The following is a 13,517-nucleotide window of genomic DNA, read 5'->3' on the forward strand; positions in this document are numbered from 1 at the left end:
AGATAAAGGGGGCTGCTCCTGGGGAACCCTGCCACCCCTGGTTCCTCCATCGCACCAATGTTCACATTAACAGTGGCAGACTTCCCACTTCATTCTTCCATAAGAAAGGCAAACTGAGGAAACTTGGGTTGGATTTTGAAAAAAGACTTTTTGGTTTGGCTTCCATGCTGCAAAACGAAAACCCATCTGCTTCTGATCTCTGCTCACAAAATTCTCAAGTGGAGAGGACAGAAATGATATCAGTGTTTCGGTTTTGTCCCGTGCTTTAAGTTCGGTTTTATGTGATGGGCTTTTATTGGGCTTAGGTTCTTGCACCAGTGTTGATGCTGTGGTATGTGTGGACTGTGTGCAGAAAAGCAATGCACTGAAGCACGTGCCTCCTACATCTTAGTTCCAAGATGCTTTTAGTCTGCCACATGTAAACAAATACCCAGAGAGTAAATTTAGTTTCTCAAAACCAAAACCCCAAAAACTTGTTTGTTTTTGCAAACATTTGGAAAGTTCAAGTATCAGCCTTTTGATCTGCATTTTTATTGTTAACCTTCAAATGGATCGACATTTCGTCATTGTAGCCCAAAAAATGGCTAAGTGGAAATGTAAACGCAAATAATAATTTCTGCTTACATATGTTACTTCTCCCCCCCCCCAATTTTTTTAACACAAAGTTGCTGTATCACAGGCAGTAATTGCTGTCATTTTTTGATCCCTGCTCTAAAATATTCTTATTAGGGGAATTGCAATGTTTTATCATCCAGATTGCCTAGATTTAGTATTTTTAAGATCTAGAATCTGTTCACATTTAGTCTCAGTACATCAATAAAATATGAATGGATTTGGTAATGAAGTAATAACACTAATTTATGTCAAAGAATACAGGTTATTGTTTACGAGTTTGCCAAAGTGCCAAAATATTTTATCTATAAGAAGAATTCTTTTTCTCCCTTGCTGAGAAATAAATAATGCCACAGGAATGGTCTGTCACTGGAGCCCTCTGCCATGAAATAAAGGAGAGGAGATGAGGCTGTGAAGGTTATTTCCCATTCTGGAAAATAGTTATCTGGTGACACAACTCTTATTTGTAGTCTTCGGGTTTTTAGTGTTAAGGACTACTTTGTACCCTCCTGTCTGGATGTGAGAACCCCTAATTCAGGGAAGCTACCATAGTTTTGTCCAGAGCAACAGGCAGTCCACAGATAAACAGAAAATTGCTTATGAGGGATGAGTAGTTTTACCTTCGGTATAGCAGCATGTAGGGAGGAGAGGGTGAAGGGCTGGGGCTGGTGTCTCTGCAGCTTAAATCTATTTAGTGACCAAAACCCAGGGGGACAGCGGTGGCCAGGGTGTTCACAGTCTGCAAATGATGCTCTTCATCTCTGTGGCGTTCCCTTGTCTTGGATTGGGTTTCACTGGGGCCTGCTCATCCTCAGGAGAGGTGACCATCAGTCTGTCCTCATGATATGTACTTCAATCTACTTTATTATTTAAACTTTAGCATACTTCAAGATAAACTGGTTGCCACCTGGCCTATTTGCTTTTGAAATTTGTTGGTTGGTTGGTTGGCTGTAATGCAGAAAACTGTATAAAATGAGACATACTTTGCAGGTCCTGTCTGATAAAGGACTTATTGCTCTTCCCTTGGATGCATTACATCCTATGTATTGTCTACCTGTAGGCGCTTATGGAATGCTAAAAGCTAGGCAGTTGTGATTTGGAAGAGAAGTATTTTAGAACAGAGGAACTTGAGCCAAATTCTTTGCGAACTTATGCTTTATGGAGCTCTTGTGCTTTGTGCCAGGTTCAGGGGAATTGTAAGCCCCAGGAGTATTTAGCCTACTAATTTCAACAGCTTTGTGTGTGAAACAAAACCCTCGAAGTGTCTTGTCAATCCATCAAATGCCAGTTTTAATCTGACTGTTGACTGACTACTGTGCCTACTGAAGGACTATTTTTTTATTAATGATTTTCATTTTTCGCATTTTTCTATTTTTGCTGTGTGAAAAGAAAGGGTGAGCAAAACACAATGACACCTTCTTCCCTGTGGACTAAAAATACCGTTTGGAATAGAATGAAACAAAAAAAAAAGTTTATTGTATGTTAGAAGATGAGCAAGAGGGTACTGTGATTGAATAATTTTAAGTTTTTTTTAAAAAAAATAAAAATTTTTAATGAGAAAACTAATTGGATTGGCATTCTATTTAAGCTTTAAAATTGTTTTGTTCATTCAGTTTAGATACAAGGTAGTAAAATCATTGTATGCCGAAATCCTTTTTATCTACAAAAGAATTAGGAATAGCTTTGGTTGTTAAGTTTCTTTTTAATAATATTTTCCCTCATCATTAAGTGATATTGCAGTTCTCAATAGCATCTTTCATCCAGTAATCAGAGCATTATATAAGCCTTGAAAAGGTAAGGAAGCATCATTACAAGTTGGTAAACTGAGACATCAGGAATGTAAATGACTTGCTTGGGGTAGCGCAGTGATGTAGTGGCAACACAGAGAGTGTAACCCAGCAGCTTTGACTCACTGGTCTTCTCTTATCTAGCAAATCACGTTTAAAGGCCTTGGGAGTGATTCAGAGAAATCAAAGTCCTCTTGCAGTGTGTTCTGGTTTTCCAGATTGAGAGGACTGTGATGTAACAGACTTTCAAGCTTATTGTCTGTTTTCATTGTCAGAGGTTACGTACGTTGTCATGTGGCATTCCTTTACAAATGGAAGATGTTGCCAACTGGTGGGTTGTTGCTTCTACAGAAACAATCCAGGAAGCTTTGTCGCTGTGCAGAGAGGTTAGAAAATACATGCACTATGACTTCTGTTTGTTTGTTGTTAGATGTCTATGGAAAGATCTGCCTATGTAGGGGAGTGTCCAAAGGGATCTCTGTCTTCCAGGCCTTCATTGGCCAGATGGAATCTAGACTATAGTCATGGCTGGATTCTGCAAGTGTGTCCTACAAACTCTGGAAGACATTATGACTCAAGCTCCCTTAACTGCAGGCTTTCTAAAATAGACAAGGTTTCTGTGTTGCCAGTTCAATGTTCATCTTTCATTCACTTTTCTATCCTGCCTGGCTATGGATGAGAAATACAGCTTACCTTCTGGTGCTGCTCCTCACTGAGGAAGCCAACTTGAAGGCAGAAGAGTTGCTGTGGATTTTATGTCATTCTTTTCATTATATTTGCCCTACCTCTCTGTTTTCTTTGCAACTGTGATGACTGTCTTTTGCTTGATATGAGATTTGCGGTTCAATCAGCTCCAAAATCCCATAAACAGGCTGCTAAGTTGATGGCATCCTCTCATCATTACTATAATTGGCCAGTAAGAACCCTCCAGCTCTCAAAAATTACTCCTTTGTACAGTAGGGTGTAAAGACAACAGTGTTTTGCTAGTGTGAGCTCCAAACTGATATTTGCACAATTTATTTGTATTTACTTCACCTTATTTTATCTTTTCAATCAGGAGCTGAGGGAATTGTGTAGCAATTGGGCTCTAAGTGAGATGAATCTAGCAGCTGGAAAACGCTCTGTTCTGAGTGAAATGGATAGTGTGAGTTCGCAAATGCTTAAAGAATGCGTGTTTTAAAGCAGTACTGTGTGTCATACTATTTTTTTTTTTTAGTATAAAATATGCACTATGATAGAAAAAGTCAATGTATTGGTGTTAATGGGGAATCTTTCCAAGACCTTACTTTCAAGTGGATAAAATAGTATGAATTTGGGATAGCCAAAGGTGAATACAAATGAATTGGCTAGTCCATTAGCATAGCTGTCCAGCTGTATCCCAGGCTCTGAGGCCACTCCAAAACCACAAGCCCAACCACCTCACAAGCCTGCCAAGGAGCCAGCTGCTGCTAATAAAGCAGACTCTACAACTTGGCATCTGGGGCCTGTTATTCCCATCCAAAAGGAATTATATGTGAAAAAATATTTGAAATTTGTCTTTTTAAATAGCGTTTTTCTTTAGAGGAAAAATGCTTTAGACTAAACTTGCAACAAATGAAAAAATACATAAGAGTGCTGTGGTTGCCATGGGAAGATAAATACTATTCTTGCGTAAGGAGTTTGGATGTTGGAAGGAGGAGTGGTGTTCATTTAGTAACCGAGAAGCTTCTGCTTCAGCATTTCTGGGTTATTGAGTAAGAAAGACCAAGGTATCTCATTATTCATGCTTAGCTGTGCACGCTTGCATGGGACACTTGTTTCAGAGAGGCAGGGTTTAAGCACAAGGGTGTGTTCATGAGACTGGATAAGAATTAAGCACATTAATTTCTTACTTTTAAATAACGAAAAAGGAGAAATTTCATTCATTTTTCAAAGATGAAAACAAATCCTGTTAGCCAGTCATGCTAAATTAATAAGCTGCTTGGAATGATCTGCAAACCAGTTCATTCCCCCAACGCTCCCCATTGAATAATGAAGCATGAGAATTGAAAAATGAGTTGGTTAAATTGGTTATTTGAAAAAATTAAAGGCAAAGCCAGCTCTGAATTCTGGCTCCCTTTTGAAGTACAACACGTAGATGTTGCCTAATACTTTTTTTTTCCTAGCTCTGCAGGTCCTGTGCTCGGCTGTGTTGTCAAAACATCTTTCCCAGATTGCTACAGCTGGTGTCGGGGTGTTTTGAGCCAGTCTGGAAAGCAGTGCCCCTGGTGGCTCATATGGCAGAGAAGCTCAGTGCTTTGCTCCTGGCTCTGGAGGGGGCCGATGTCAGAACAAGCCCCAAATGTCCTGCCGTTGGGTGCACAGGTGGCTCCCCAGGCAATGCCCCACTTGGGCATTGTCTGGGATCCAGTAGCAAGTGGTCCTTATCTGGGATCCTCATCAGGCTGACATTAATTTCTTTCACTCCAGTTATTATGTGGAGATTAACGAACCAGACCCTTTGTTCCTTTGGAGGCAAAATACGTACTTCTGCCATCAGTCATATGCTCATCAGCTCAGGAAACAAGAATTCAAAGCTTTCTTCTGACCTGAAGCTTTTAGCCTGGCAACCAGCCAGAAGATGTCATCAGTCCTAGCACAGGCAATTTTGTAATCTTTCTGTGGATGGTATTCTGGGGTATTGAGTAGGCATGGAAATTACTGCGGGCTGCAATGGCGGAGATTTATTAGTGAAGAGGGTTTGGAGTGTACGAGTACTTGCCAGTCTGAGGAGATCAGCATCCTCCAAAACAGAGTGCAGCCACCTCTCCGCCCACCAACCTTTAAAGCATCTCTGTGGATGCTGATGTGAACCTGGGCACCTGTGTGTGCCTGAGCAGCTCTCGCCTGAGAGACCACCTATTCATGGCCTAATTCTCTGGGTATACCAAAGACTTTTTTTTTTTTTAATAGCTATGGCCTCGAAATCAGTGTAAATGTAATTTGTGTTCACTTCTAGGTCCCTTTTCAGCTGGTTGAGGGGGATAAAATGTCTTAAATTAGAATTAGGCCCCCAGTGCTTTCCTCTGTGTGAGGATAAAGATCTCATAATAGAATGAAAATTGCTCTCTGTTTTTCAAAGGCATATTTCCACTTTTTTTTTTTTCCATGCTTAATAGGTTGATGTGAGAATAGGCCATTTACTTGTTGTCCACTTCTAAGACATATATAATAATAACAATTAATAATTAAAGTACATAGCACTTTATTGGCTTACAGACAAGTCTGTCCTTGCATTACATAGTTTACATGCATTCACTGTGTGTGTTAAAATTGGAAGTGTGGGGGTAAAGCACTAAGAATATTACCCTGATTTTCTTTTTTTTTTGTTTTTTTAATTTTACATTACTGATTCTCAAAATGTGCAAAATTATCATGGGATATTTCCTGAGCTCTTTGTATACTAAAGCCAAATATGTGCTACATGCATACACATCTACCTGTACCTTGGCCCTGCATTGCCTAGAGATTAAATATGCTTTCAGCCAGGATGTTTCAAGATGCATGTGTCTGTGTATTTTTGGAGGGTACCGTTGCCTGCAGTTTTACCCAGCCCTGCAATGGCTGTGGAGCTGATTTCCAGGACGTGCCCAGGGCACCAGGGCTCAGCCGAGGCCATTTCCCATGCTGGTACTTGGGGCTGCTGCTTCAGCTCTCTATTTCTGGTAATGACATTGAAGCTGGGGTGGGTGGGGATTGCCCAGTGATAAAGTGTGTGTGCAGAGAAATATGATCCGTATGCATTAAGTGCTTTTGGTTGTCAGCAAAAGTATCTGTGCAGATACTCAGGGAAAGGAAGCTCATTGCCCTTTCTCGTCTACCGTAGATGAGAGTGAGTGTCATTACTTGCTAGCATGGCAATTGCGCTGTCTATTAAACTGATTTTTCCTTTTAATGAGTTCTACTTAAGTCACGTTACAACCAGGCTAGATTGCAGAGGGATTCTGATGGCCTGACACTTGATGGTGTATTCCCACTCTACTGGTTTAAATGGAAGAAACTGGTAAGAAGGAAGGAGAAGGCAGCAGGAAAGGCATCACTGCAAGTGTGTTGTTTTATGTATTTAATCAAAGCTTCACCTGTCACTCATGCTTCCTGTATATTCTCCAACTTTCTGGGGTTCTCCTACGTAAGGGGACTTGTTTGAAAGAGTTTAGAGCTACTGATTTAAAAATATCCATCTACCGAGGCTCTGATTTAGCATGTGCATGATTATAAGCATAAAGTAGGGCCACTGAAATGAAAGGGGCAGTTAATTAGCGTGATCAGAATTACAGACTTAAATATTTTCTCCGTTCAAGGCCTAAATGCAGAATGAGCGTATTAGAAGTCACTGAAGTGTCATTGCTGCTGTAATGAAAATAGTATGTGTTTGGCTTTTATTAGTCCATTAGCACATTGTGGTTAACTTAGCATTGGCCCAACATTTACCTGCTGTTGCAACCATGCATACTGCTAGCAGAATTGGCTGATGAGCTTGTGGAAATGGGATTTCTGCCCCTCTCAGCTGGTGGTTACCTTCCTGGAGCTCTGAGTCCAGTTTCCCTAACTGGAGGCTCATCCCCCAGCTCTTCCAGCTTCTCCCCTAGATCTCAGCTTTTCTGCTGATGTCACAGTGGTGGCAGGATGTGGCCTCCTCCTCCAACTGTTCCTTGTTCTCCTGACAAGCACTCTGTGCTGCAAGTAAGATACACTGGTGGGCAGAGAGCCAGGGATGGTTGCAGTCACTTAAATTCCCTGTTGTTGCCCAAGATTGGAGGTGCTTAGGTAATCTTTATAGCATGTGTGTGTCTTCTTTCATAGCATGTATTAATATTTAGTGGGGAGTTAAGGGATGGTGTTGTTTTCCCTGCGAGAATGCCTCGCTTTTTAAGTGATATTTCTCAGTTGTGTGTGGTTTGTGGTTTTTCAGAAGTGGGTAAGGTTTTGAGAGCGGGAGGTCCTAGCCTGATCATCTTTTCCAAACTCTGTTTCTCTACCGTGAAGGACGTCTGTAATGACAGTCTTTTCAGGCTGCCTTGGTATTTTTTTCCCTCTCAGGCTGGCTAACTCTCTGGTACCTGACTGTACATGCACTGGGTCCTTCTCCTGTTCAGAAAAGACTAACTAGGCTTCTGGCACCAGCTTCTGTACCTTTGGCTAGATATTCTTATTTGTGTCCTAGAGTATTCTTTAAGCAGATTGTGTTTAACTTCTTTCTTTAATACCAGTTACTCCCAAGTATCTGTCATTTCAGAGCTTTATTTTGTGATCTAGATAAAGCAGGCTCATAATCTGGCTACTTTAATTCCAGATTTAAAAATAAAATAATGCACTTCATAGCCATGGCTAAACCCAAAATCTTGGCTCCGTTTTGTGTTTGAAAGGCGTTACTGGCCCGGGGTGAGTGCGCTTGCTGTAGGAGTGGTGAGCTGGAGGTGGGTGGGAGGGCAGGACAAGGATGCTCTCAGTGTGTAGCTCTGGAGTTACCTGGGTAAAGCACATCGGTCCCTCATGCTTTAGTTTTCCAGTAACAGCCTTTTTGTTTTGTTTTGTCTCCAGCAGTCCTATGCACCAGCTCCCCACCCCATGGCTCCTCCCAGCCCCAGCACAAACAGCAGCAACAACAGCAGCAACAACAGCAGCGGAGAGCAGTTGAGTAAAACCAACCTGTACATTCGAGGCCTTCCACCCGGCACCACCGACCAGGACCTTATCAAGCTGTGCCAGCCGTAAGTGCACTTAAAATACTTGATATCTTCCAGCAGGAAAATGTCAAAGCTGGCCTTGCAGTTTACACTTATGTATTCCCACAAAAAGACATCAGAAGCCTCCTGCACTGGAGGGTTAACCATTCTTCCCTTAGTTTGAACAGCTAATTAATGCCTGTTGAAAACCTTCTGGTAATGAGTTTTAGGGGACAGAGATGTGAGGGCCTTCTCATTGACTTCTGTTTATTTTAATCTGCTTTATTTCTTATGTTGAAAGGAGAATTTGCATGGCAAGAAAACCTCCCTAATGAGGCATTTTATAGTTACAGTGATCTGTGAATCATAACTTGTGTGCACAACAAAACTTGGGTGTTCTCACCCGAGTCATTTATCACATCTTTTGGTTGCTATGTCACACATTGCCAGGCTCAAAGATTGGGAAGAATAAAACCCACTGAAGGTCGCCTTCCAACAAATATCTAATTAATTGCAGTTCCACTGAAAACTGGTGATGTAGAAAGTAGCACCTCCTACCTCCCTGTTTATCTTGAGAGTATGTTTGCAGATTGTACTGATAAATATTGGGTTTATTGTGTTTTGTTCCAGTTGAAACTGGAGAAGCAGCAGAAAGGAGCTCTTTGCCCCTTATGCATCATCAGCAGAACTGTTTCCTAAAATGTTTCCCCCTGTTGCCCCTCCTCATTCAACTGAATGCAGTGGGTAATAGGACTGGAAGTGAGAACTCGGCTGAATTTCCAAAATCTAGATTATTACTGATGACATGTGGGAGGGGAATAATGCAGTTTGAGATTCTTACCAGAGGTTGCCTGGGTGGAATTAAGGATAACACATTTTTTTTGTGTTGAAATAAGAACACGGAGAGATTTGTAAAACAATAAATGTTTTACATTTGATTATACAGAACTGCAGTGCTTTTGTCATAGAATAGTCTATTCCAAAAGACAGGAGCGTCTCTGATATTTTTCATCACAAGTCAGCCTTTCAAATAGAGATCAATAAATGAAGTTTCATAAAGTAAGCGTCTGGGGCTGATCTACTGACTTGAATCCAAATGGCTGTTGTTTTGAGGCTTGCAATAGGAATAACAATTGAACGAGATGTTAGAATTTTATGTCATTCTGCATTTCCTGGTTTTGACCAAGAGTGCTGAAAGGCTTCTCTAAGTATGCTTTATGTGGACATGGCTGTCCAGGACTGAACTAGAAGTCTTACAGAAGTGATATCTGAACTATAGCAAAATGACGTGAGCTTAAAACTCCTCCCTGTGACTTTCTCCTACTAAAGCTGCTACAGATAGAACTGGCTCACTGTTCTCAGGAGTGTAGCATGCTGGTGATTTTTCATATTTCATACAAGCTGAATTGTGAGTGTACCTGTCTGACATTTGTACAAACTACATTCATTGACACTTCCCACTTGTGACAGTCACAGATAATCCCAGTTCAAGGGCCAGATCCTCAGTAGGTATAAATTGACTGTAGGCTGCTGGCGTTCGAAAAGCTATTTTGCTATACATCTTCTTGCAGTCTGACCCTCTTCAAGTTCAGACAAATGCTTTCAGCCGAGCAGCTGATGGGGAATGAACTAACTATTCCTAGAGGAACCTCCTGGCTTTGGCGCTTAGCGCTGCAGTTGTGGTGTGAGCCACATGTCGGCTGTGGTACGAGCAGCATTACTTGAGTCATGAAGTTCAGAGAGCATGTCCCTCCCCCTTGTCTGCCTATGGGGAGTGCATGTTGAGTATCTGAGAGCTTCTTTTCAGCACTGTGGCCAAATTTTTAATGTGCTCCACTAAACTTAATCTGGTCTATGATTAGAGGGCTTTGTATTGCTATCATGGAGTTCCTGTGTGAACAGATGCTCTTTAGGCAAAATGCTGACATTCATTTTGCTGATTTTCTATCCTTTGGCTGAATGGAACTGAGGAAAAAACAGATAGTTGTTCTGTCTTTTTTTCAGAATATTAGAAGTATCTATCAAAGCAAAAGGGAAAACCAGGGAAACTTAAAGTTATGAAAATGCAATGCTTTGTCATGGCAACATATAGATTTTAAAAGTAATATATTGCAAGATATTTTGTTTACTTTTGCAGATACATAGGGGAGGTGGATGGTGGATAACGGTCCAGATCCCTTCTCTTCCCCCCACCCTCAAAAAAAAAGCAGTTTGTATAGCAGCAATCTGCTGCTGTGTGAGCAAGACATACATGGGTCTCTTCAGAAATGATGGCCTTTTATAGAGCTCTTAGCTTACATGGCTGGGGTCTCGCCATACTTTAAAGACTTCATGTGAACAGTTATTCACAAACCAGCAGAAAATGCTGGGTCTTGGGCTTCTCTAATGGAAGTATTAGCATAGTTTGCTGCAAGATGTGAAGGGAAAACCTGAATTCTAATCCATCAACCATATTATTATTTTGCAGTGAGAGATTTTTGGTGAGCTGCATTTAAGGGAGCTATTCACCAAAGCTGGTTTATGTCCAGAACACTGGTTCCCAAAGGCTAGCTAGCAGTGCCTAAAACGAGCCCTTCTGAACCCATTTCCTCCACTCTAACATGTGCCAAGGCTGCCAGCAGTACAACTGTCACTTGCAGTGTCTGACATTTGGCAGGTCTGAGGAATAATGTTCTAAAGCCCAACAATATTTCTCTCTCAGAACCACAGGGGATGCTGGAAATGCTTATGGATATGTACATTTATCATAACCTATCCCATTTCCAGGTTTATTCCTGCAAGAAGGCCACCATCTTAAGTGATGTGTAATGTTTTTTTATTACGTATTTTGCCAGGTGGTTTATGGAAGAGAAACCCTTTCTTCAGAATTGTTTGATAAAGTATGGGGCTGTTTTGGTGTTTCTGTATTTCTGCTGTGTGTTTTCAGGTGGTGTGTATTGCACACTAAACAGCAAACAGCAGACTGGAGTACCATCGATGCTTGAAGTGCAGAGTCCATTACATGTGATGTCGGACATTTCTGACAAATGTTCCGACACTATCAAACCTTTTATCAATTGAAGAGTAACCTTGTCACAGTAATCTGTCAAACTGTTCATATAACCAAAGGAAACAAGTCATCATAGGCTGTACAGTAGCTGAGTAAATAATAATAACAAAAAAAAAAGCTACTTTGAAGATTTAGTGTGTTTCTAACCCTCAGTATTTGGTTTAACATGTGTCCAGCGAAGTTGCATCAAATTTTCTTTTGCAGCAGGAAGCTGATAGGTTGTGCTGTATCTTTTGAGACCTTATACAATGACTCTGTCACAGGTTATGTTGAGAAAGAATGAACAAGGATGTTTAGTAAGCAAGAATACGTTCTTCCTTTTCACATGTATCTTCTGGATGTTCATAAACACTGAGTAAAGGAACTTCCAAAAATGGACCTCGACCAATCTTAACATTTCTTGAAGTTTTTAAAAAAGAGGCTTTATACCCATGTGTGATCATATAGATCATCAAAACTTATTAGTCTAAAATTTTGATTTTTTTAAATAATACTAAATATTGCCATTATTAGCATTTATTTCTCAGAGGTACATAGTCTCTGCTGGTGCAGTGGTACACACCACTATACATGTATCTTCCCAGTCAAAATACGCTTTTTGTCACAAGGAACGATAATCAACCTTAAGATTTAAAATTACAGATTACGGACAGAAAATGTGTGTGGTGTGTCACTGTACAAGCAAAACATAAATCATTATCTTTGAAATATTCATAATCTTTCATTCTAAATTTCATGCATGGCATTACATTTCATCCAGAAGAATTCCAGAATTCTCTTAAAAACATACACAGATGGCTTAGTTCCCTGTTGGTTTTCTGGACACATCGCATTCTTACTAACTACATCCCAGTGGAGATATATTGAAGGAAATCTCACACACAAATTAAACATTTGTGCTTTGGTACTTTGAAACATTTTTCATTTCAAAATCTCACAGTTTGTCACTCAGTATTTTGGTCTTTCTGTCTATTTTCTTACATGTTTGCATTGGAGATGACTTAGTTTCAAAACTTTCTTAAACTATGAGTTTTGGAGAAGAGAAAGGGAATTTATGCCTTGTGCATTGCCGTATTAAGACGCTGGCATGTATTCAAAAGAAAATCCCTGTCCATCTTGATTTAGTCATGAATTTTTCATGCCCAGTCTATAGTCTGAAAGAAATCTACTTCAAACTTCTAGTGTCTGATAGTTTAAACTTACATATGTTTTTGTCCTGATTTAGTCCTTCCCCCTTGCACCTATAATGTACCTTCAGAAATCTACTTCTATCTGCTTTGTTCTTCTTGTTTGGCTTAGCTATTTCATCACACTTCAGCAAGTTTTGACTTATTTGTGGTCTAGGGTAAAATGAAAGGACTTAATTAAGACAACAGTAGTGAAAATATATAAACCTAAAGATCAGCAAGTCCGTGTGCTGCTCAGGCTGACTCTTGTGGAAGATAAGCCAGAATCTCCCAGATAAATGGTTTTCCACAAATGGGAAATCCCTACTGAATTGTGATTGTCATTGGTGTTGCTTTCTCTAAATAGTTTCTAGATGCATATTTTTTTGCAGGTTACTCAAGGTTTTAAATTTGCTTGGTGGTTTTTTGGAGGGTGGATTTTTCTGGGGAGGGGTTGTTTGGTTTGTTTTGTTCTGTTTTTCCTGAAAGTATCCTGATTGTCTCCTTGACAAGTCATCAAGTGTGAGATTTTAGTCTCTCATTCCATTCTGAACGTCCTTGGTTTTGTTGCTGTGGAACATCTGAATAAATATTCAGGCTGCCTCTGTTTGGATTCTACTAAAGGGCTAGCCCCAAGGATAATGTAACCGAGGTTATTAATTGAAAATACACATTACTTTACTTAAACCCTAGACTATTTTTTAAATGAACTGTGTGCTTTCCTGTTGCCCCCACAGACAACTGCTGAGTTCATTGAGGTTTCAGAGAGGTTCAAGGTGCCTTTCAGGACAGGGTCTCTTGTTCATAGCTGTAAAAAGTACAACATTTTCAATTAGACCGAGCTTTATAACAAGTTCATAATGGCCATTTCTGTTATTTGTTAAGGCAGCAAGAGTTCAGCATTCCTGGCTATTTTTATTTTCCCATTCTTTTGGGAAAATAACAAGAAGTCCATATTATATGAGAAATGATAAAGTGAAGGTGTGGGGAGAATAAGTTCCCTTCCATTCCTTTTTTCCTGCATTCAAATGTTATTTAAAAATAATTACTGTGAACTATAAGCAAAGTTTAAGAAAAATAACATCCCCATAGTGAGCTCAAAAGACATAAAGACCATAAGAATTCCTGGAGTAAATCCTTTTGTTCTACAGTGAAGTCAGACCAAATTTTTACTCAGTGTAAACTGGTGTTCTTATCCTGGCCCTGGTGAAGACAAAAC

General features: G+C 40.2%; 1 protein-coding gene across 6 annotated transcripts in view; it reads left to right on the forward strand.

Moving 5' to 3' along the window:
* RBMS3 (RNA binding motif single stranded interacting protein 3) overlaps positions 1-13,517 on the forward strand; it is a 710,128-nt gene that overhangs the window by 354,276 nt on the left and 342,335 nt on the right. For 4 of the 6 annotated variants that reach the window (XM_065055125.1, XM_065055127.1, XM_065055128.1 and 1 more), the window contains one exon: positions 7,959-8,128. In XM_065055125.1, coding sequence (XP_064911197.1) covers positions 7,959-8,128 — 170 coding nt within the window. The remainder of the gene's footprint in view (positions 1-7,958; positions 8,129-13,517) is intronic. The other 2 variants (XM_065055126.1, XM_013369491.3) reach the window with 1 other exon arrangement.

Source organism: Columba livia, chromosome 2 (assembly GCF_036013475.1).
Source record: "Columba livia isolate bColLiv1 breed racing homer chromosome 2, bColLiv1.pat.W.v2, whole genome shotgun sequence".
NCBI classification, from domain to species: domain Eukaryota; kingdom Metazoa; phylum Chordata; class Aves; order Columbiformes; family Columbidae; genus Columba; species Columba livia.